The following is a 24421-nucleotide window of genomic DNA, read 5'->3' as shown; positions in this document are numbered from 1 at the left end:
AAGATGCTCCAGTCTGTTTTCATTGTGATCCAAGCATCCCACTTAAGAACACCATGGCATGATTTGAGTGTTCAAGCCTCCAGAAAATCAGAATTTAGTGAAATATCCCACCACTGCCTGTTTTCTTTCTGTAGAGATGACCAAACAATAAGAAAATCACTGCACCAAAATATACAAATCTTTTCCATTTATGATATTGTTTAAACATCTTCGTGTTCTGAAATGAATTATAGAAGAAAAAAAAAACACTACATTTTGTTACAAAGAGTTTATTATTGTTTCTGTGAATAAGCAAACAGTAAATCTAAAAAACAAAACAAAAACAAACAAAAAAAAAATCACTGCAGTTTTGGCACTACACTATATGTGAGGTACTAAATGCTTCCCAGATTAAATGAGTTTCAAGTTATCAGGGCAAAACATAAATGCAAACCAAAATTATTCTATTTTATCTTTATGGATTTTGAGAACAGGTGAAATGTTCAGGGAAAGACATCAGCATTATAAACGGGCCGTTCGTTTTCTTTCGTTTCCTTGCACCTAACAAATGAACTTTGGTCAGGTCTTCACAACAAACGCACCACGCAGCACAACAGAGGGGAGCTTTCACTCTCCCTTTCTTTGCAAAGAGTTCATGAGGCCAGGATCCGTTGCTAAAATGGCTCACCGCTTTATCTCAGCATTACTTTCTAAGTAAACAACAAAAAGAAAACTACCGTAATCAACTTAGCGCTTCAAAAAAGTAAATAAATAAATATGTTTGTGCATATTTGCTATACTATGATACATGCATACAATGACGCAAAATCATATATAGATCAAACTGCCACACAAACATTGTGTGTTGCAAGATTGAGCCTAAACTTAAAGAGACCATGTTCAACAGTCACTTCACTATGGCGTAAAACACACACTTCACTATTGGAAAATAGTAACGAGTGTGTCCTTCGCTGGACATCAGGTTGGCTCAGAGCTGATGCTTGGGACAAAATCCTGAGAAATGTGCGCGACACCAGTAGATGTCTTCAAGCATCCCATAAACGCACACACACACGCGCACACACACACACAGACACACGCACGCACACGCACCTGTGTACATGCACACATACACACCACAAAAGAGGGAGAAAAAAAAAGTCTGTACAATGTTACAAACTGCAGGTCATTCATCCCTGCAATGATTGAACCTTAAATATTAAGTATAGTAGAAATGCAAATGAACTAATACATAAATTACACAATGCTTTTGTGTGTCACAATGTAGTTCCTTTGTACCACAGTCACTCTTCCACGCTGGGCTGTGGGGATGCTGCGTCTTTCATTAGGGTCTCCCTCCCCAGTGCAGGCTGGTGTCTGTACAGTCTGGAGATTTTAAATCACAAATAAACATAAATACAACTGTGTGGTTCAAGAATTATTGGAGCCTCTAAATCCCCGTAGTTGAATTGTTTGATGTAAAATAATGGTAGGGATCATCAAGCTGACCATCTAATTCAGAGGCATGTATAAAAAGTAAAGAAGATAAAAACGCTTTACCAGGTTTTAGGCATAGTAACAGGGAGAGACCAGCAGGTCAGTGAGGACCAGCAGTTGGTCGTCGGTGAACTGCTGCTTATGCTGCTGCCAGTTGTCATGGTGAGTCCGACGGAAGTTTGACAGCGTTTTCTTTACAGTCATCTGAAAGGAAACGAGACAGGAATTGCAGCCATTTGGTGGACATGCAGCACTCTGATGTGATGAAGAGGGGATTACTCAAACCTCGATGGGCTGTGTGTCATTGAGGTGAGCACTTAGGTCCATCAATAGCTGGGGCATCCAGGTGGGCACATCATAGGGGCTGGAGAGAATGCAAGCACTCAACCCAAGAACACCGGCATGGCGACGCACCAGGTCTACACACACACACGCACAAGGGAACACAATACAATGTGATTGAACAGCATGTGTAATTATATGGGAGCAGTTCCATTTTTACATCTAATGTACTCGGTTCCTTACCAGCAGAAGGTATGGTGTCCACTGTGGAGCCGAGCTCCCTCTTCCTCTTCTTCGGCAGGCGCGTCTTGCAGAGTGCCTCAAAGTGTGCCTGCATGGGAGCGTCCATGGACAGAAAATTGCACTGAAGGAAGCCACTCAGTGTGGTGGCAGCCATTTCTCGTACCTGCAAACAAAATGTCAGGTCACACCGTGCAGTTGTATTTTCACACATTCACCTAGTGAGAGACTACTACAGACTATTCAGGAGTCATTGATCATTATGAAGGGCTGTAGGAATACTTTTTTGAAAAACCCGATATTGAGATCTACTGATATTTATCAGCAATTAGGCTTTCTTTTACAAACACGAAATCATAAGGAATGAGGAGTTCAAAAGTGGGTGGGCAGGGAGAACAAACTCCATCACACGGCTAATTGCAACCTATTTATATGCTGAAAATGTATTAATTATAGTTGAGCAAGACAAAAGCTTCTGCCTCCACTCTGTAGTCTGATGTCGTCAAGCAACCTCATCTACTACATTGCTGCCTATAAATTACCGAAAAGGTGATCATATAAATAGGACATTTAAGTCATAATACACAGCAAACAAAGTGAGTGAAAATATGGAAATCTATGAAGAAATATTCCCAACAGCTTTTTTTAAGTTACTGATGAACTTGAATGAGCATGGCAAAATCCATCTTCACAGCACGTTGAGGCAAATGTAAACATTTATTGAGCTTGAGCTGAGTCAACACAACACGGAAGGAAAAATTAAAAGGATTAAAAAAAAAAAAAACCCCTCCACAAAAAATTCACACAAAAGTGCCTCGATGTGTAAACCCCACAAAGCATTGCTGTAAACATTAAAGCGTTCACACAATCAAATGACCACAATTTACAAGACAGATTGTTTATACTATTATCTTGATTCCAATTGAGTTATTGGTTTTTAAAAAGGTAAAAGACACTGAAGCTATGCTACAACAAATATGGTCACAGTTAAAAAAAACCAATCCAAACAAGTATTGGACAGGTTGTTCTGTATTATTACTACTACAGTGCCTTAATAAGCGCTCTTGCTGTACCTGAGTAATGTGTGCATGCAGGGTTTTCTACCTGGATGGAAAGAGTAGTGAGCAGTGGGCTGCAAATGTGTGTGGCTTCACAGTAATGAGACTTAAATGGTCTTTGTAGCACATATTTATGTGCTTTTCTCTCTGGAATTGTGAGGAAAAGATGCTTACGGCGCAGATGTGTGAGTGCTCCTCAGAGGACAGGCGTTTTAAGCCAACTAGGACAGAAGTGTCATACAGGTAAAGGCCTGAAAATCAGGCTGAGGTTACTTTAAGATGTCATACAAAGAATGGCTACTTCCATCCCCCACTTCTTTGTCTCTACTCCATCCCTCCCCCTCTCGTCCTCCTTCAATCTGAACGTTATCTCCATAGCAACAGATTACTGCAGTCTGTGGTTGCCATAGCAACAGCTCGAAGAGTAGGGGGGTGGGGGGTGCTGAATCACTACAGTGAAGCTGTAAGACACCAAGAGTTCCATGCTAGCAAAAATAAACATGCTAGCTCAGGCATGATTATATAATTAGTGCACGACCTGAGCAAAGATATTCTCGACGTACTTTAGTTTAACTCATGTTCTTATCTTCACGTCATGAATGATTGCAATGTTAAACAGCTGTGATGAACGGTCCTTAGTACCTCGAGCTGCTCGTCCTCCAGCAACCTTATGACCAGTGCTCGAACATCAGTCACTAACTTCTGGTTACTCGTGAAAGTGAACAGGTTGTAAAACACCATCGTCTGGAGGTATGTTAGCACCGTGTAGCGGGCATGCCAGGAGCTGCTTTCAGCAATCTGTAACAAACAATCAAAAAAAAAAAAAAGTTTGGCCTACATCAATAAATCATTAACATGTGTTGAAGAAGGAGAAGTAAGAAGAAGATGAAGACAGAGAGAATGGAGACGAAGAAGGCGAAGAGACGAAGAAGAGTGTGTTCTCTGGATATAAATGAATTCAGGTTTGTTGTAATGGCTTTGGCTCTACTTTGGGGATCTCTACCAAAGTGTGAAGTCCACAGCTTGAGTATATTACTTTATATTATTTGCATTTCTTTCGTCTTTATTTCTACGTACCATCAAATAGATTCATGTACAAGGGGGAAAAAAAAAAATTCTTTCCTCACCAGCCGAGTGAATTCTCCTATTAAGGAGCTTCTGAATGGTTTGAATGATTACATAAAAGAATAATTCAAAAATTGTGAACAACTTTTCCACTGTTTCAATCTGACCTGTAAAAAGGCAAAGTCATGAGTGCTGCAGGTGAGAAGTGGAATCGCAGCAGCCACAGTATGACTCACCTCCTGCAGGGCACTGAGGACCATGGGAATCTGTTCACTATAGAGGAGTTCTTGAGACATCAGAGAGAGGCAGGTCTTTGCGTCTCTCTTCAGCTCATCGTAGCTGTCGTCATTCTCCACAGGTGCAATCTGGAACAGAGATCAGATGCAAGGCAAAGGGCAGGCAAGTCATTTTATTGCAGAGACATCGTAACAATAGAAAAAAAAACCTAACAAACTCAAAATGATCAACGCTATGAAACACATAAGGGATTGTGTCACCTTGAAGAGCAGGGGAAGTAAACGGAGTTGTTCTGGGACAGCAGTGGAGAAGGAGCGACCAGCACTGGCAATGAGCCACTTCAGCACTGCGTTTGAAGGCAGAAAAAAAACACATTAACTTTCCGCCACTGCTGACAGAGATTTGTCATGTGCATTTCTCATAAGTTCTTGGAAATATATGACATTTACAAAACTCAAAAACTTCCAAAATGCTTGGAAAAATGGGAAAAAGATAAGTTTGCATTCATATACCAGTCAGTACAGGGCTCCCCAAGACTTACAAAATTCAACCATCCAATCAAAGACAAGATTCACCAGCATGTCACACATTTGTAACATGAGCTTTGCAGCTTCTCAAATATAAACACAGCATCATTGAATAAGATATTGAAAGCTCCATTTGGAAGGACTTTAAGAAGAGGCATAAAATCATTCACAGCCATAACATTTTAATGATATCAAGTGGACGGAATAGTCACACGAGAGGTTGAGTCCATATAAATCACTCCTAAATGCCCCCACTACTTGCATCATAAAACATCACAAATGGTTACAAACTCCACTCACCTGTTTTGAGTAACTTGATGGCTTGTGTCCTCTCGTCCTGCTCTCCCACCTCGTTCTCCTCAACAACGTGGTTCTGGATCTCCTCATCGCCCTCCGTTAGAGGCTTTAGCTGGACCAGGATTCGCTCCGTGAAGTCGGAGATGCGCGGGGAGGTGGTTGGCTGAGTGTATGGCAAACTGACGTCGATCATGAAGATGTACGTGAGCACGCTGAAAAGACACCACATCAGAAAGGTCATGGTGATAAGAACATCGCAGGATAATAAAGTTTCATAATTGGCTTATTCGGTTTCACTGTGAAGGGTCTTACCTGCCGATACGCTCTCGTACATTCTTGTAGACCTGTGTGAGTTTGGGCTCAAGGTATTGCAGCAGCCTGTGGAGGAGCTCCGGTACTCGCCACTCCTGCTGAGCAAGTCCTCCCTGCAGCACATACAGACGGCTGCGACGGGGGGGGGGGGGGTAGGACAAAAACAAAAAAACATACAATATCACACATCCTTAGTTTCAACAACAACGTCCACTTAAGGCAGCGACATTGGTACTCACCATGCGTCAACAAAAGAGCCCCCCTCTCCATTCACCGGAGACTCCATTAACATCTCAAACAACCAATGAAGCTTGCGTGGGTCTCTGCTTTCCTGTGGAAGCCAAAAACAAAAACTCATGAGGAAGGTAGGATGAGTGACGCAAGTGTAAAATACAATGATTGACATTCATTCACAAAGGGCTTACACAGGCTGTAGCGATGCAGGTGCCCCAGTCGGCATAGGTTTCTATTGTGATGTTTGACAGGGCCGTACGGAGCATAGGACACAACAACTGCCAAAGGTTTTCCACCTGTCAAACCACAAGTGTTCACAGTTGAAGATACACATTTCACAACAAAAGCAATCTGCTATTATGTATCGTATGACAGAATACATACAGCAGGATCAAGCAGGCATTTAGACTGATAATTTCACATGTGTATGTGCGTTAGACAATGGGTTCCCAACAGTTAAAAAAAAAAAAAAAAAGGGTCAAAATGAACTTTATTCACACAAACTCTGGGCCTACCTTCAAGTAACTCCAGTGCTTGCAGCCTCTGATCAGCCCAGAGATGATCTCTGCCACACAGCGCTGCTTACTCTCATGAGAGTCTGCCACCAGGCGCTCCATATGCGGCCGCATGAGAGGAAGAAAGGCATCACTGAAGTTCCGGAACAATCCCTAAAACAGCAGAAAAATGTAAACCAGTTGCGCAATTTGTCCACTTCCATGGGTTTCTATCCACTTGTATGTGTCAGGAACTCTCACCTTGAACAAACAGAATCTGCGAGGGCTGAACTTGTCCTTCCCCTTGCGATCTTCCAGAGACAGAAACTCGATGAACTGGTTGATGAACACCGGGTCCGAAAAATGATCGAAAATAATCTGTTCCCGCTGTTTGGAGAGCATAAAAATAATTTTAATAGAAGTCGTGAACTTGATGACTGCATGTGTTATATTGTTTTTTTTGTGCATTGACCTCAGTCATCTCCTCTCTGCTCAGGTTCTGTTTGGGTTGCTCTTTCAATGGTGCGTACGTCAATAACTTTCTGAAAACAAAAAGGAAAGGATTGAAGGACAATGTGGAGAGACAGTACCAGGAAAGACAAATGTATGGAAACTGAAGGTGGCTGGATGAATAGAATACAAATATATAGGGTGAACCTTGGCCAGCAGTAGTATCCCCAGTGAGTCTTCTCCACAAACACACACTGGTCCCAGTCCTGCTGTGTGCGTGGCAGCTTGCTGCTGCTGTACTGGAGCCACTGGTTGTCTGGACGGTCCCCTGCTACAATCCCACATGGCTCCTTCTCTTTATCTATCAAACATGGATACAGACATTTGTGCTGACTTCAAGTATTGCTGTACAGACCATGTTGTAAATCTTCAATATCCATAGAAATAAAAAACAGTAGGCAATAGCCATATGCTGCTTACAAAGCTCAGATGGACTGACAGGGACTTTCTTATGCAGTCTCTTAATTTGTTTCATGATCCCTGCCACGGCGGATATTGCCACCTAGTGGAGAGGGAAAAAAACCCAACTTGTTTCAGGAAAATAAAAAGTCCAAAGATGAAGCTGGAATACATGCACGTGCTGCTGGAGAATCACAGTTTTGTGTGGGTGAGGGTGTATACTACACCTTTCGGACATAGAGTGAATCGTGGTTGAGACTTTTCACAAAGAATGTCACAGCAGGAGGTGGGAGCTGGCGATCATCTCTCAGCAGCAAAGACAGGAAGCCGATCGCAATGTGTTCAAACTTCCAAGGCCTGCGATACCAAACAAATTAAGCATCCATGAATAAACGTCAACACGGGTTTGTAGAATATGCCACATTAGGTGGAAAATAATTCAACCTACAAGTTCCTGTTGCCAAGGCAGCCCAGAAGATCACCAATAAGTTGCTTGTATTTCCTGCAAAAAATGTGAAACAATATCAGCTTCTGTTATGGAAACAATCTACACAATGCCTGTGAAGCAAACAACATATTTTAAAAGAATGATTATGATAATGTCTTTGAAGAGAAAAGCTGGGATCTGCTGAGGTGAAATTTCTTTGTTTTGTTGTCAAACTTACTCAACAGAATCAGAGTTTTTCAGCTCCTTCTTTTTGGAACCGTCCTCTTCTTCTTCCCCTGATGGAACCGGCTCCGCTGGAACAGGCTTTTCAGTGATCATTAGTTGTTTGGCAACAGCACAGCACTCATCGGGGATCTAGAGATGTGAAGACAAAACATGGTATCTGAGACAATTTAAACAATCATGCATATTGTGATTGAGTTGTCCTGTACTGATGACAGAAGGTTTTATCTTATGAGAACTACAGCTTTGTTTCATCCATTGCAATAATAAAACCTAATTTTATTAATATTGGCTAAGGTAACAGTCAAAACCCTTTTAAGAAACGTCAGTTATTGAGCTTTGAGTGGTTTTGGTTTTGTAAAGCATTTTGAGAAAGTGCCATTTTTGGTCAACTTACTGAGAAGTCGATGCCGATGGTTTCATACTGCCGGTGAATTTTGTCTGCAAGGTCATCGAAGAGCCGCACAATGGAAGGCTTCTCCAGAGACATGGCTGAACTAAGGCCAGAGCGCACAATGGCAGGCCACGTCAGAGCGATGCACTCCCAGTCATGCAGATTTGCCAGGCACACTCCATTGTGATTCCCCAGGAGACAGTACAAGGCACCCTGGAGACACAAAGACGTGGTTCATGACGATACTCTACATAATAAAAATATCTACATCTAAATACTGTGGTAATTGTTAAGCAGTTTCTTGAGTCCAAATCAGTCCTCATACTTTGAACTGCTGCTGAGTGACGCTGCCGTTGTCCGGGTTGAGAAACTCGAGGACGTGGGGGATGAGATCTCTGCAGCAGAAATTGTAGGTCCCCAATGCAGTGAACAACATTTTCTGAGCTTTACTGCGTACCTGGAAAAGAAAAAATAGGCAAAGTTTAGATGCCATTTTTGAAGTGTTCAAGTCTTCTTCATTTGCTAAGTATAATTGATAATCATAGGCCATACGGTAAATAAACTCAAAACAAACGAATGTTTAGTGCTGCTACAGCAAAATTGCGATTAACACTCCAGAACTCACCTGACTGTAGGTGCTTGTCGAAAGCCTCAACAAATCTCTCATGAGCTCCTGGTGAATGCTCCTGTACTGACATCCTTCCACTGTCAACTTGCGCAGCTGGTAAAACATTCAACAAATTAATGAATATTCAAATGCAATAAGACCTGAAAAATGTAGTTTCTCTACTCAAGCCATACCTCATGCTGGAGCATGACTCTGTCTATCAACAGAGCCCTGATATGCTGCTTCCTGCCATGGAGCTGGGAAGCAACAAATCATAACACATTAAACTCCTAGCTGGTAAATAACTGTCACTGATGCGCCTAAAGTAACCTCTGATGGAGACGAGGAATTATTTTATCCCTCCTCTGGGGCAACATCAGCACTAAGGAAAATGAAAACTCACTCTGTTTTCCATTGATTTCTTCACGAGGTTGAAGCTTTTCCAGCGGGAGTCAAACTCGTGCTTGTGAGAGCCTTTGAAGTGCAGAAGATCACTGATAATCTGAAGAGTACCACAGACAAACGCATTGATTAAAGTAAAATCGACTTGGCAACACTGGACGAGTGACTCAGGGTGGAAAATGTGATTGTATTTCAGATCGTGATAACCTGCGCCTACACATTTTCCCACACAGGACTTTTACAACGTAAACATCCACCACAGCAACTCCGAAAGATTTTATTGAGATTTTTACTGCTTGCACACCTTGATGATGGAGAAAAGAGACTTGGTGTCATCTTCAGAGTTCTCCAGGATATAATCTGCATAAGGAGAAGGAGATGAGATAAATACACACTGAAGGCAAAAACTTGCGTGGCTGTATAGTGACAGGGTGTAAATGAATGAGTACGTACGCAGCAGCTTTCTCATCACATGGCAGATAGCATCTCTGTAGTTTTCTCTGGACTCGTCTACAGGCGGAGACAAATTAGTGTAAATGAACGGTTTCAACATTTTACTTTGAAGCACCATAGGAAACTTGATTATAGTGATCCAACCAATTTAGTGAGCTTACTGTATTCCATTCCTGTGTAGAGGGTGGTCTCGTCGAGATTCACCATGCTGTGAACACTGGAGGAAAAGCCGACAGGTCAAGATTTAGTTCTAAGAAACTAACGTATCAACCCATTTATGAGCCATTTGGTGTAAGAGAACGTTAACGTTTTCTCTCTTTCTTTGTTTTCGAATAAGAATGCAGCTGCTCACAGTTTCGGGATGGGTTCTCCTTTCAGGGGAGGCATGAGGTTCCCAGCACCAAGGAGGCAGTGCTGAATGATGGTGAGGCTCTGTAAGACATCATCTCTGGAAAAACACAAACAAATCACACACTCATTGTATGCATGCAAATGTTACAGACTTAAACAAAATGAAGATGGGCCCAGCCTGCGCTTGGACTTTTGTAGATGTCTGACTAACTGTGTCACCCTAGAGTAGAGGAGCATTTTAAATTTGCTCACCTGCTCATGTCCTGATCTCCTTGTGCAAATCTCTGAAGGCGCTGCAGCTCGGGCTGGAGTATCAGATCCAGTAAATAAAAAGCAAATGAGATCTCCTCAGTGCTGGGAACATGCCAACGGATGTCCAAATTCCACAAGTCACCCGGCCGGCCCCAATCCTGTTTCAACCAACATGAAAACAATGATATTATACAATCTGGTTTAGTTAGCTCTCACTTGTGAGAAAATGTAAGTTAAATATTGGCCCATTTACCTGGAATCTTACCACAAATCAGAACTTAGAGATTTTGAAAATTAGAAAAGTAAGAAAAGATTTTCTGCAGGTGAACCACGGGATTGCATATTGAAATGTTATTCAACTTCAGTTGTCAATTGATCAAATCATTTGATACATACTAAATTGATGAAAACGTAAACATTTTTGAGGGCATTGAATTGTCCAAGAGATAAATCCCTGGAATGGACGACGCCTAAAACAGGATGCATGCATTTTACTCGTATCCATAACATTTCTTTAGTGAATCTTTATGAGTCAGGTGAATCTCACACACAGTTTGAGTTCGACAAAAACAAACTGCTGACAACTTAGAAATCAAAAGCAATTTATCCCATTTTATCTGTGGTGCTGGACACAGTATCCCCCAACCATGTCCATTACAGGTCTCTTTGTCAAGGAGTCCTAATGGGAAACAAATATCCTTCACTGATTAATAATTTATTCTATTAAGACATTTAGGAAAAAAACTAGCTCACAGTAAATCCAAGAGTTGTTTTTGATTAATTAGCTGTTCAACAGAAGCCTGATTTCACACCTCTTCTCCTTCAAATCAGTCATCAAAAAACAGCCATTGTCCTTTTCAAGTTCTTAACTTACTCCTTTTAAGGATTTACTGAGGTTATTGTGAAATAATCCTGAGCTCAACCACACTTGTTTATCCAGTTCCAGAGAACTTTGATACGCTTGCAAAAAGCAACGGAAATCCGAATTATTCTGCAGTTAAGGAACTTATCACATTGTCTACCTCTTTAAGTTGTTGCACACAGGGGAGTTAATGAAGATGACTGATGTGCAAAAAACGATTTGTTTCCCAAAAGGATTTGGGTGAACCAAATAAACCTCAGTAGCTGTCTGATTTGTGTAGCTAGAGGGTAAACGTCTTGCTGCAAGAATATCTATGGTTTTGTCTGTCTTTTTGCATCGTCGACCTGAAAGAGTTTTCTTTGATAACAACTTAATTTATATAGCACTTTGTCTAAACACTGTTCCGAAGGGCTTGGACACAATAAAAAAGTACAAATGTCGATAGTCCAAATCATGAAACAAAAAAAAAAAAGAAAGACAATATGACATGTACTATCAATCGATGTCGCTACCTTGATGGGTAGGTAGTCACTGATGTCTTGGTGGAAGCCTCCAGGCACACTGCAGTACTCGGTGGGGTAGATGAGTGCAGTGGAGCGAAGGACATGGTGCAGCAAGTTGCACGCGAGTGTGTATCCCTGTTTACACTTCAGGCGGAGAGTCAACTGCAAAATCTGCACCAGGTCCGAGCGATAGCGCAGGATCTTGTCACCATCAACTCGAGACACCTAAAGCAGACATGATCAGAGGGTTACGGCATTAAATTATTGATGGAAGGTCCTTAACACGAAAGGTCACAGGCATTAGGAGAGTTGATCGACCTCAGAAAGCAGCTGGAGATTCCACAACAGCTCCTTGTCAAGCTCCTCCTCATTCAATACTTCCTCATCTGTTTTAGAGAAAGAGTGCGTCAGACAGATGATGAATAAACATGGAGAAAAATGTGAGTCATGCATGTGGGAACGTTGTCTTTTGTGTCTATTCTGGTGTGGTGATTACTTACGGACAGCAATTTGGTTGATGGCATTGCAGCAGTGTGGCACAAACATCTTGAGTGACTCTGCGGGGTGACACTGAGAACAAAAACACAGCGAGGATGAAGACGGTGAACTAAAATAAGCTACAAGACATTGATATACACTTTCAGCTGGACGCACACAGCCTGTGTGGATGAGATTTACCTTCGCAGTAGCTCTGCACATGTCTGCCACCATTCTCCCAGACACCCGTGTCTCGAAGATATTGGTTGTAGCAAAGTTGAACACCTTTCCCAGAGCCACCTTTGAAACATTCAAGCAATATAATAAATGCAGACCTCCATATAAAGAATATACAGTATACATGTGTGAACACACAGGAATATATTGGTTAACATACTGTTATGATTGTAGTGTGCAACTGTTTGATATTACATTACATTCGAATACAAACTCTGAGTCTAACATGGTCAAACTGAAGACAGCCTCTCCACAGAGAACTGTTGAGATGTTGGAGCAACCCATTTGCAAAATACCTTAAAGAATAAGTGCTATTTGAAAGGATAGAAGGGTCCCAACAAATAGCCACCTGATATTGCATTGACAATAAAGAAAATACATCTGTAGTACGGTATTTGTTTTTGAAAACGCTTTCACTGTCTTGGAAGTACACAAGCCCTATCACAGTGCTGTGAAAGCAGTCTTCACCTTGAAAATGTCCAAGGAACACTGTGTAAGGATGGTGCTGAAGGTTGAAGACAGTCCGAGTTCAACAAGACTCTCCAAATGAGTCATTTTCTCAGTTTCGGTTTCCTCTCGAGTTTGCTCCAGTGTGCTGCTGTCGATCAGCGCAAAGCATCTGTGGAGGTTTAAAAAACAAAACAAAACAAAACTGTTAATTGCCCCACCCATCTCAACCACAAAGTTTAAGTGAGAAACCTAAGGAAATAAACTAAGCTTTAAAAAAAAAAAAATTTGTTTGTCACATTTACATGTTTTCTTTCAGTCATTTAATTTTAAGCAGGCATTTATTAGCATGACAACTGAATGCTGCAGATAGTTGGTTAGTCTGATGATTGCAATGAACTGCACACACCTGTCCATGAACTGCAGTACAAAGTCTTCAAACTCAGCTGAAGCAGAGCACATTTCTCTTTCCACCTAAAAGTGAAACAACAATTTTGAAAATGCTACAGAGAATAATCAACCGACGGGTTGATTGGAAATCTGAATTGCTGATAAAAGTGATCGCTTTTCACTTCTGTCAAATCAGTTCTGTCGTGGAGGGCAGACGAGCAGTCCACCAAAGGCACGAGAGTCACAAACGTAGCAATAAACTGGAATGTGATCTGCAAGAACATAAAGTGTGTTTACACCAGATTCAACAAGTTCCCCTCAAAAAAGGTCACCATAAATATGATTAAGAATCCAGCAAGGATATGAAGACGGAAAACAATTAAGCGCACCATGCACTTGCTGAAGTCATTTGGGTCGACGCCTGGTAGTGCCCTCATCAGCAGGGGCAGCATATGAGTGGGCCCCTCAGGAAAGCGCTGCCCACCTGACACGAGGCTCCGTGCCACACCAATCATGCAGCTCAGAGTGGCTGTGAGCTGATGGGGCTCTGTTAGAGTCTCCAGAGCAGGGTATGTTCTGTGGTAGAGAGAGAGAGAGAACAATCAGGCCATTGTCTACATTTCAAAGCATGGCCTTGTCTCTAATCTGAACCAGTTCATGCACAACCAGGATTCAGATGACTGAAAACTGGAGATTAAGCTTGAATCCGGCAATTGAATGATTCAGCTAAAACTTACTTCTCCAGCACAGGAGGAATGACCAGCTCGGGCCTCATCAGAGCAAGGTTTTGCAGGGCCTGGGCTGCATCCAGGCTGCCCGTCTTGCTGAACATGGCCAGCAGTACCGGCTGCATCATGCTCTCGACAAAGGCTGTGATATCCTCCTCTGTGAGCTTGTGACTGTCTGGTATGGGTGTCAGCCATGTGGGCTTCCTGTACCGCTCCCGGTGCAGCCGCCGAACCACGCTTGCTGGGAGACGCTGGAGCAGCTTCATGAGCTTCATCTGGAAACGAGGACAGGGGGACAGAAAGACCGATACATGACGAAGAGGTGACAGACAGCTGGAACGCGTGCTCGGGACAAATGGGAGAACTGTAGGTAGATGGTTGGCGCCTCAACAGACACGGATAACATGATGGAAACATAAACAGAAGCCAATACACTGTAAACACAGTTCTATCTATTTGTATTGGATCCACTTTCGCAAACTTTATTGAACTACTTGAATGACTCACGATCATAAGAAAAAGAACATATTTACTGTGTAGATGCTTGTTCATGTTCACTCATCATCAACCCTCTTCACTTTTCACTCAACCGATTGCAAAACTGTTTCCAAGTAAGTGCACTGCATCTGACCAAGTGAGCATTTAATCTGTAACCATGCAACAGCTTCAGATACACACAAACTCATCTTGATACCAAAAATAAAGCTTTGTGTATGAGGACACGGTGATGCTGCATGTCTACCAGAGGTGGATCCTCAAAACAGAAAGGCATGTGGCCTGCATGCCAGGGACTTTTAATAGCCTTGCCACCACCACCTCACTCACATGGCCTGTCATTTTTTTTAGAACTTGATACGGATGTAAATGTAGCCGGCCAACATAGTTGTCGAAGCTTCCTAGAAAATGATGACGAGTGAACTTGACGTTGTAAATGCTGACTCCGGGCGCCAGTTAGTGGTGTTCACATGATGCTTGAATCAGTGGTAACAAGTCGGGTGAATGAGTTAGAATCACTGGAAGCAGTCAAATAACAGGACTCATGGGCTCCTAATTTGGAAAAGCTTTAAACTTTGTCTACCTTTGACACATGTTGAAAAAAATCTTTACAGTTGTGTTTTGAGGAGATAAATATCATCTGCCAGTAATAATGAAGACACTGCGCTGACAATATTTTACAGACCCTAAAACTTACTTTGGTAGAGTCGGATGTGAAAACAAAAGCTCTAGCAGTTTTAATTGTTTTGTCTGTGTCACTGAGTTTAAAACAGCCATCAGCTATAAAGACTTAATGACAGCAATATCTTTGTAGGGCAATGACAACGTTTAGTTATATTTGAAATATTGTGTGATGAAATAAATTGCCTATTTTGCCAACAATGTTAATCAAAGTGAGTCAAACTACTCCCACTCAGTTATGATGACTTGTATTCATACCTTTAACTTCAATCTATGTAGGCAGAACTATTCAACACTAGAGAATTTGACTTGCTTTAAAATTAGACCATTGAAGCTCAACATTTTTTTTTTTTAATTTCTCTTTATTATAATTAATGATTTTTTCCCCTCATTTTAATCTTGAATTGTTGATTTTATGAAGTACAGTGGTCCTCAAAAAGAAAGCAGTGACTCACCAACCAGCGACCATGATTTGATGGGTGAAAGAAGGATGTAATACTGTTGAAAAGGCCACTGAGTTGTGCTTGAGCTTGCTTGCTGGGTCCTCCCTTAAATACAAAGGGAAATACAAAGATAGACATAACCACAGAATTTTTCCCCCCTGGTTTCAATAAACATGCATAAAAGACAATGTGTGATCAATAAACTAACCAGAAGGGATGACACCCAAAGCACCACATGGCTGATGTCGTAGGCATTGGTGATGTACCGTGGCACCATCATTTGACTGGTCCCCACTGGGAGATTCAGACTCCTCAAAATCCTTGTGAAAATCTTGAAACACAAATAAATCAGAGGTTTGAATATTCTGATGGGGACATGTTTGTTGAAAAAAAGCCTGTGATATTTAATTGGCGTCAACAGGGAAATGAATATATGTTTAATAAAGTCATGTCAGGGGGTTAATCAAGGGAAATACAGATATGGTTCAAGTCATTTTCCTTTAGCAGCAGAGAACAAATTCAACAAAGACATCTGATAGGTTGTTTCTCACACAAGAAGTGAATACCATGAAATATAAGCCATGTAAACATGTGGGAGCACGAGCCACCATGTTCAAAACAAACAAGAGATTGTGTAATGCTCTTGGCCTGGGGTCCACAGGCTTTACTAAAGGCAATTTGGGAGGCATTATGGAAAACAGTTTGGAACCATGTGATAGCTGGGGAAAGTTGAAAGAAGAGGGCAACAAACCTTAGGAATATAGGGGTCCCAGTTAATGTAACCAATGTTGTCATTAGCCAAGCGAGCAAAGAGGTTAACCAGATGCTGCAGGGATGTAAAAAAAAACAAGTTAGAGAGGGATAGCAGGAATACTGACAACTATATATCAGAAACATTTCACAACAGAAATGCACTCACTAGTTCCCAGCTGGGAAGGTTTTGTACAGACATCCATAGACTGATGAACTCGTCAAACCACAACCTGCGAGACAAATATTGTAATATTTTTAAAAAAAGAAAAAAGGAGAAGATGGCATATAGTGCATACGAATTAACTGAGAGGCACAAAGGGTTTTTTTTGTATTGAAGTACAACATTAAGATTTCGGCTGTTTGTACATAATTCTTTCTGTTTAGGGAGCGTGGGAGTTCCACATTTCTGTACAGGAAAACATGCAGCTATCAAAAGGTTTATCTACATTCCAGATAAACTATGCTCAATGAGAATTTAGGATACCATCAGAGGACAACTCTGACACTGGTATCCAAAATTTTGATCAGTTTTATGTTTACAGGAAAAAAGTAACATTTAAATTATGCTCATTTCATTTGAAACATGATACTTAGTTACTGTTGAAGGTCTGATGAAGGTGAATATAATATGATATATAGATTAGAAAACAAATATTTTAAGGAAATCCTTTTAATAATTTATTGCCTGAGCACAGTGTTTCTTTGTCTATGTTTAGAAGTATAGACAGTGACCAGGCAGGGACACTTTGTTCCAATATTGCATTGCTTCATGACTTTTAAAGAGTGACTAAATCGCCAACAAATCACTCTCCACAAATCTACCTAAGGGTTATGATTAAAGAGTCAAAGTAGGGTCGTAAAGACCAAAAAGTGGAAAGATTTTTTTTAGTCTTTAACCAAGCAGGTCTGGAGAACAGAAGATTTGAGCTGGACTCCAGCCCGTTTCAGAGCGCTTGTTTCAAAATCTCCCTCCGGGTCATGCCCCCTTGGATATTCACATCAGCACGTATTCCACCATGTGTGCCAACTTTGACTGGTATTCATGGCGTCTGTATCATTGCCCTCTACCGTCATACTGGACTGATACAAGGTCACTCCGTTTTGTAACTGAGGCCTTGCTGTCTGGGAGAGGATGACAAGTCGCTTACTTAAACCCGTTGTGATGCAGCTCTGGAGGCAGAGTTGTTGGCAGAAAGAGTTCAAAGTAGCTGATGGCTCGTTGCATGGTGACATCGAAGGGACAAAGCAGCGGCCTCCACTCATCCAACATCTCTTGAGTAGCCGACTCTGCGAAGTACCTGCATTTAGAGAAACGGAGCTGCAGTGAGATTTTGATGCGAGAAATCCAGCCAGCGACAGATGCTTACACCAATATTAAGGCCAAATGACTATATGTATGGACACTACAGTCATCTCAACAAGGAGAGCAGCTTAGAGGGTGTTGCAAAGATGGACAAGCCTCTTAGGTCATTACAGATCACCTTGTCATACAGCTGTACATGCTCATCGGATACGGTAAAGCTTCATTGTAAAGAACAAATCATGCAAACTGCAACTCATCTAGTTTTAATCCTCAATATGTTTGTGTGACCAATATGTTTAATATTTAGCATATATTTTTAGCTTCATAGAAATATCAATAAATAAAGAATATTAAGTGTCTATTTAGCTACCGGTGTTCTGGTTAAAAGGGTCACCAGAGCAAGTCATTGCAGTGTGAACCACAGATTTGGACTTTTTTTTTTTTTAATGTCAGATATGAAATTGGGTCCCTCATCACATCTATATAACAAAAATTACAAAGACGACTCCTATAAATTGTTCACACAGACAAAATAGACTGACATATGTCCACAAAAGCAAAGATGAATGGACATATAATGTCCCAACATAAATGGAAGATCACACCTGGCACACATTTAGCAGTTGGGGTAAACGCCATGGTTGCAATAGGGTTAGAGGCTCACAGGGATTTTTCACAGTCCATTAGATGCTTGTGTAAACCCTACAGGTTATTTTAGTTTACTCTACTTCCTTGGGGATTCCAGGTCCGCTTGAGTACTTGGTGGGAGTAAAACCTATACTTCAACCAAGGCGACTTCCCTTCTGCTTTAGTGCTGATCCATATTGTCTCAGCAGCTGACCACAAATCACTCTCCCTACTCACAGCAACAGGAAACTCCCGCGCAAGACAGAATTAGATGAGATAATAGGATTATCTGCCTAAGTGCAAACTGACGGACGAGTCTGCCTAATATATCTGCATGAACACAAATAGTAGTGATGAATGACTTCACTGAGACCGAGCAGTGGCTTTCTTTGATAATGAACATTCAAACAGAGGGTTGGTTTATCCATGACCTCTGGATCATACAAATGGCCTTCCTCGTGGATCCACGATCATGACTTCCAAGTTGAGCAATGCATTATGGACTATAAAAACGTCAGTGATTTGTCAGGCTTGTAATAGATACAGACAGGTGTGATAGCATGTACTTACGGTCTGCAGCTTTTCACAAGCGTCTTCAACACACTTTCCACAGAACTGGAAAAAAAGAAGAAAACCATAATGTGGTTAGTAATCTGTCACTAGAACGTTGACGTTAGTAAAAGTTAAACAGCCCTTCACCTATGCATCTTTGATTGCATGCATCCTGAAACATAGTTACACACCTGAGTGGAGTACTGTGAAAGAAGAGTGTTTACAGACTGATTTATTGAAGACTAAGTTGCCATAAAACTGCAATGATAACCTGGAGAAATCCATTATAGTATTTTTGTGTGGCTGATTTTATTGTGCCACACACACACACTCAAGTATAAATTGTTTAGCAAATTCAGAACGTAACCCTCACATAAAATACCACAGCTGGAAAATGTCATTAGAGGCAGTGTTGGCTTTCCTCCGAATAAGACTTCTTATGCATCACAAACTCCCGTGACATGATTATCTTCACATATAGACTGAAAATGTGAAGGACTTTGGTCACATAAGAGCGTTGAAAGCTTCAGACCAATATAACCACAGCTTTGGACCTCGCTGCTCAAAATCCTCCTCTGGTCTGTTCACATGCAAGCTCAAGCCATGCCTGTTTGGATCTGCCCTGCCAATCGCACTCGACAACTGTTTTTTACAACTCCACATCCTTCAAGTCCTCAAATAGCTGACACACTATGAATTTGTGACTCAAAACAATAGCTTAAGTATTGGGTAACACTCTGTCGGCCAAACTGCCTCCATTTGACCGCAAGGATCAAGCCCAGTGTTTAATACTGTAAGCCCACAAAACCGGGTCACACACATGCAATTCCAAAGGCAATAAGAACCAGCCAAATTCAGGGTCCCTTCATGAGCAGAGCAGCCGCTTTGGGGGAGGGAACCCCAGGCACAACTAGATGACCTTTGTATCTGTCTTAAGATGAACTGTCACGTTCATCACTTTACATTCCGGGAGGGGAGGAGGGGACACGGCGAGCACCGAGGCTCTTAGGTGACTCCTAAATATGCTGTTTAAAGATGCGGGGAAGGCCAAGTTCAAAGCAGAATTAGGGGGTCATCAGCAACGGCAAGAACCAAAATAACTGTAGCGCGAACATTTATGTAAATACCAACAATAGCGGGCTTATGGCTAAATATCTGAAATTTAAATAGTATATTGGAACTCTGACATTTATGCATCTGATATTTTCTCCTGTACTGCCACTGGGTAATGCAATATCGATGGAAAAAGACAAAGACATGACATAAAAAAAGAAACCACAGAAAAGTCTGTTATAAATCTATTTTGGTTGATATGAGGGACAAGAGAAATATCCCCCCCAAAAAAAAACTGTTAGCTGCAGTGCGACAGTCTCCAATATGAGTGAAATGTTAACACTGATCAAGACTCGACTATTTTTCTGTCACAAGCTGCATGTGGGGTGTCCAGCTTGGTTTGCACATGCAATGTATGTTTATTTATAATTACAAAAAGGGGGGAGAAAAAAAAACAAGTGCCTCAAAAGATGAATTCAAAGGAAAAAAAAAAACACAAAAAGAAGTATTGTCCTTACCACCTCTGAACCAATTTTAGCATTATGAGTTTAGAGGATGAACGAGGCCGTGGAGAACTGAATGTAAAAGGAGACAAAGGCATAAAGAACACATTCAGCACACGACAAAGTGCCAATCATTCCAAATATGAACATACTATGCAGCAACTTATACAATCAATGTAATCAGAGGATTCCTGATTTGTGCATGAGTATGGTTTGGTCATTTTGAGAGACGCGAGCTGGCAATCAAAGCAGCTTGTTTTCATCAGCTGGGATGAAAAAGTGATGCGCTCGCAAGGCAGTCTGTGATAAACGTACAATGTTCCCATAGCACCATAAAAGAGCACCTCGCACTGCTTGCTAAGAACTTCAGTGAAGATTGGACAGGATGTTGCATAAGATACACAAACAATTAATCTTCTCTGCAAAACCATGCAGGCATCATTTGGACTTACCCCTTATAAAAAAGCAAAACAACCAAAACTGCTATAAAAGTTCAGACATTCTTCCTGATTGGGCAAATTCTGAATAACCATGTAATTTAATTTTACAACTAAATTTTATAACCTGAAAAGAACATGTGACAGTTCACTTTCTATCCCAATAAAGCACTGTATGTATCCCCTAAAAACTAACATTATGGCTTGACTGGCTGTAAATTAAGCTGTCAAAGCACAATGTCAAAAGTATAGATATTTAAAGCATTTTTGAAAAACAGGACAAGGTCTCATAATTTCAATGAAAACGAAAATTGTTTTTGTTTAGTTTCCATTTCCTTACAGTGACTGATGGTTGCAACAGAATTGGAGATAGGCAAAGCTGTTGAATTTTGAAAAGACACTCTAAAAGAAAATTTAGATGTGTCCAATGGGAGAAAATTCAAATGCATCCAAATTTGGCTTCTTAATAGTAGAAAAACACAGCATTTAGGTGAAGAACATGGACAGAGGGTGAAGTTGCAATAGTATTGTAAGCAGGTATAATGCACATTATAAGAGAAAACAACAGTAATGTGCTGTAATATTCAAATGATGAATGCCAATATATTTTAGTGACGAATAAAAGCAGTTAAAGACAAACCAATTCTTTTCACTCCACACAGCTGGCCTGTCGCGGTGTGTAGTGGACACATGGAGGTTGAAAAGTTGCACATAAAGGTCGACAAACCTAACTATCAGATGGTCAATGTGCGTGGTAGGAGATACTTTACGATGAGATTCAACCATCTGGCATGGAGTTTATCCACATATATATGTTACAGTAAGGACTGGCCTACTTTATAACCATCTGTAGTCAAATCAGTTATTTTGTGATAGTAATAATAATAATGAACACGCTTTAAATAAATCAGAAGCATGAGTAGAGAAGGAAGCCTACTTGGGAAACCAGTTCAAACCCAGATGCTCCGTCTTGGAGAACAGGATCCTGTCATGGAGCTCATACAGCGGTCTCCACGGCAACTCAAGGTCCTCCCTTGAAAGTAGTTCCCTCTTCCTGTTGGAAAAACACGACATCCACACATATCAGCCTAAACAAATACTAGCATGTTATAAATCACCCTAGCATTAAAAAAAAAACAAAACGTAAACACACGTCAATTATACCGAGTAAACAACTTTTGGAGAGAGAAACAAAAGTAACAAAGCAGGCATGAAATATCTGTCTGTTGCACATTCTGATGTGTTGTGAAGTGAAGGAGATAAGGACGATTCTTACTTGAGGAGGTTGATAAGAAGCCGAGCGAGGCCCTGCATCATGCTGATCTCCAGCTTGGGGATCGTCACTAGCTCGTACAGCAACTTGATGAAGAGCACATGGTCTTCTTTGCTGAATTTGCGTCCATACAGCCTCATATACCTTTATAGGAGGAAAAAGATTTATGGATATTTGCCCCGGTTTCAGTTGGTGGATCTGATTATTCGATTCCCTATCTCATTCCTGGACATGTGTACATTGGGGGGGGGGGGGGGGGGGACATGTCCTTGTTGGTGTATGAGTGGAAAAGTGAAGATGACAAACAGAGTAATGACGTAGCAAAATGTAATAACAGTCCGAGTATCTTTTACAATAATAATAAACTCAGCCAAACACAACTCTGGTGAGAAACTGTTAAAATGACACAACTAAACCTGTTAAGATCTGTTAACACTCTCAGACAAAAAGAAAATCTACACATTGTTGGCAAGAATGTCAGAATACCAATAAACTGAATCTGGGTCAAGCCAACTGTGAACTTCCATCTCTGCTCCCGCAGTATTGTAGAGAGCAATACTAGAGCCTTAAAGACTGACAAGGATTAAAAACAATAAAATAAAACAGCACTGTGAGAAATAATCCACTGTCAATGATAGAAGGTCTTTGTATCTTTAATGCGACATCTCAAAGATAAATGTAAATAGACACAAAAGTATTTTAGTAGCCACATTTATCACGTAACATCGAGTAATTGTTAAGCAAAAACTGACAAGGAACAAACAAAAAAATCTCATTTTTTTGTTTACAGAAAATAAACTGAATATTTAAGTTTTGGGTTTGTGAAATTGAAATGTATTCCAAAAGTGTTGAGTTGCCATATGACTTGCTCTTCAAATAGAAAAGCGGAACACAAACATAACAGTAATGACAGTGACCTGCCACAGCGCTGCTCGGCCCCGGCTGGGTCAGGTTGTCTGTTAAACACTACCGATTATGAAAGCCATGGCTAATGGAACACAGGAGGCTTGTTTGTACTCCGATTACAAGCATAGAAGACTTTGTAGCGTTATACAAGTCATAGAAGAACATAATAAAATAAAAATAAAAAAATCACACATGGTTATAAAAATCCACAAAGTAAATGTTGCACAATAATGCTCGAGGTAATAAAAGAAGCACAGCGAGAACGGGAAATAACGGGGTCATGAAGTAAACAACAACTGTGAATGTTGCGCTGGGAAACTAAAGATTAGTGTTACTTACGTGGAAAGTTTCCTCGTCCAAAACAGGACGCCGGGCCATAGCTCCCGAAGCTGGACAGCTCGGCCCAAGTTTCCTTTTATTTTACTCAAAATAGCATTGGACTCGTCGTCTAGCTTGTCCGCGTATGGCAGAAGTTTGTTGTAAACGATGTCTTTCTGAGGAACAAAATCCAAAGTGCCACACTGTGTCCTCTTCATGTCCCAGATTCCAGCCGGCTAGCTTCAATGAGCTAGCGCTTCTCCGCCTCCGCTTCCCGGTGCACGTTGCTTTGCGCCTCGGCTAAAGCTCCGGCTAACTGCCGCCTCCGATGAATAAGCAGCCCCTTTATGGCCCACAAAGACACCAACTTATCAGATTCACAAGTTGATGACACGCTCGCTCGCCATCTAGCTAAAGTTAAATTAGCTTCCTTTATCAGACAATAATAAAAACGCGGCCGGCGTCATCTTTCAGAGACATTAAGGCGAACGGAAAAAACAAGACTTTATCCCCTCAAACCGCCTTGGCACTGTCGTCCTGTCTTTCGGCTAACGCAATCCTAAAATCCTGCTAACGGTCTAGCTAAAGTTAGCTCTGTACTACAAAAGCACTGTCATATCCCAAGGACTGTCAACGTCGACTGATTCATCCAACTACAGCAGAGGAGACTGCAGACGACACCTAGCTACCAGCGACACAATCCGGGCCGTCACTTCCGCTGGCCGCGTGAGGAACTACGTGTCCCAGCCTGCACCGCGACCTCCCTGCTTTTTATAACAGGATAAGTGGAAATCCACTTAAGAGCTATGTCCTCCGCTGGCTTCTTCTCAAAATAAACACTCAAAAAACTATTTATCATGTTGTGGAGGCTTCACAGAAATATTTACAAAAGTTTAGGTTTGATTAAAAGTGACATAATAGATACATGCAGAAATGTCGTGAGGCAGGTTAGTTTTACCCTAATGAGGATGTGTTATCACAATACTAATAAGCAGAATAGCATTACTATTGCAACAACACACCATCAGTAGGGTAAAACTAATCGGTCCCTGTGGTAACTTTTCTGAATCCTCCTGTCTAAAACCCAAAAAGTTAGAAGGATGGTGAGGCCCCACTTTCACGGTCTGTATTCATACTGAAAATTAGTTTCAGCCATTTCAATGTTGCAGTTTC

General features: G+C 41.2%; 1 protein-coding gene across 2 annotated transcripts; it reads right to left on the bottom strand.

The window, feature by feature from the left end:
- Positions 1–259: 259 nt before the first annotated feature.
- psme4a (proteasome activator subunit 4a) lies at positions 260–23888 on the bottom strand. 2 transcript variants are annotated; one of them, XM_080507507.1, is made up of 48 exons: positions 23270–23888; positions 22028–22168; positions 21689–21805; positions 20330–20386; positions 18777–18821; positions 17425–17574; positions 16443–16506; positions 16275–16349; positions 15732–15854; positions 15536–15628; positions 13914–14179; positions 13566–13752; positions 13359–13448; positions 13196–13260; positions 12808–12958; positions 12304–12402; positions 12126–12195; positions 11944–12011; positions 11635–11850; positions 10261–10418; positions 10010–10105; positions 9819–9874; positions 9658–9714; positions 9509–9564; positions 9206–9304; positions 8997–9059; positions 8821–8916; positions 8521–8652; positions 8199–8408; positions 7797–7933; positions 7580–7633; positions 7359–7488; positions 7153–7234; positions 6880–7033; positions 6695–6764; positions 6484–6609; positions 6244–6396; positions 5920–6024; positions 5734–5825; positions 5495–5626; positions 5186–5394; positions 4619–4704; positions 4358–4486; positions 3699–3854; positions 2002–2164; positions 1762–1895; positions 1540–1680; positions 260–1365 (listed from the first exon to the last, which is right to left on the bottom strand). In XM_080507507.1, the coding sequence occupies exons 1-47, from the start codon at positions 23464–23466 to the stop codon at positions 1546–1548; spliced, it is 5544 nt and encodes a 1847-aa protein (XP_080363633.1). In that variant the 5' UTR covers positions 23467–23888; the 3' UTR covers positions 260–1365; positions 1540–1545. The 2 variants fall into 2 exon arrangements, with proteins under 2 accessions (XP_080363633.1, XP_080363632.1); XM_080507506.1 differs by lacking the exon at positions 20330–20386.
- Positions 23889–24421: the final 533 nt, after the last annotated feature.

The sequence above is a fragment of the Blennius ocellaris genome (genome assembly GCF_963422515.1).
Source record: "Blennius ocellaris genome assembly, chromosome: 13".
Taxonomy (NCBI): domain Eukaryota; kingdom Metazoa; phylum Chordata; class Actinopteri; order Blenniiformes; family Blenniidae; genus Blennius; species Blennius ocellaris.
The sequence above is the reverse complement of the archived record's forward strand: the minus strand, read 5'-3'. Positions and strand labels throughout refer to the sequence as shown.

Excerpts from the sequence above, each read along its gene's own strand:
- psme4a (XM_080507507.1), bottom strand. The coding sequence starts at position 23,466 with ATGAAGAGGACACAGTGTGGCACTTTGGATTTTGTTCCTCAGAAAGAC. Across the intron at positions 13,449-13,565 it reads ATGACTTCAGCAAGTGCATG|ATCACATTCCAGTTTATTGC; the intron begins GTGCGCTTAATT and ends ATGTTCTTGCAG. Across the intron at positions 8,653-8,820 it reads CGACAAGCACCTACAGTCAG|GTACGCAGTAAAGCTCAGAA; the intron begins GTGAGTTCTGGA and ends TTTCTTTTCCAG.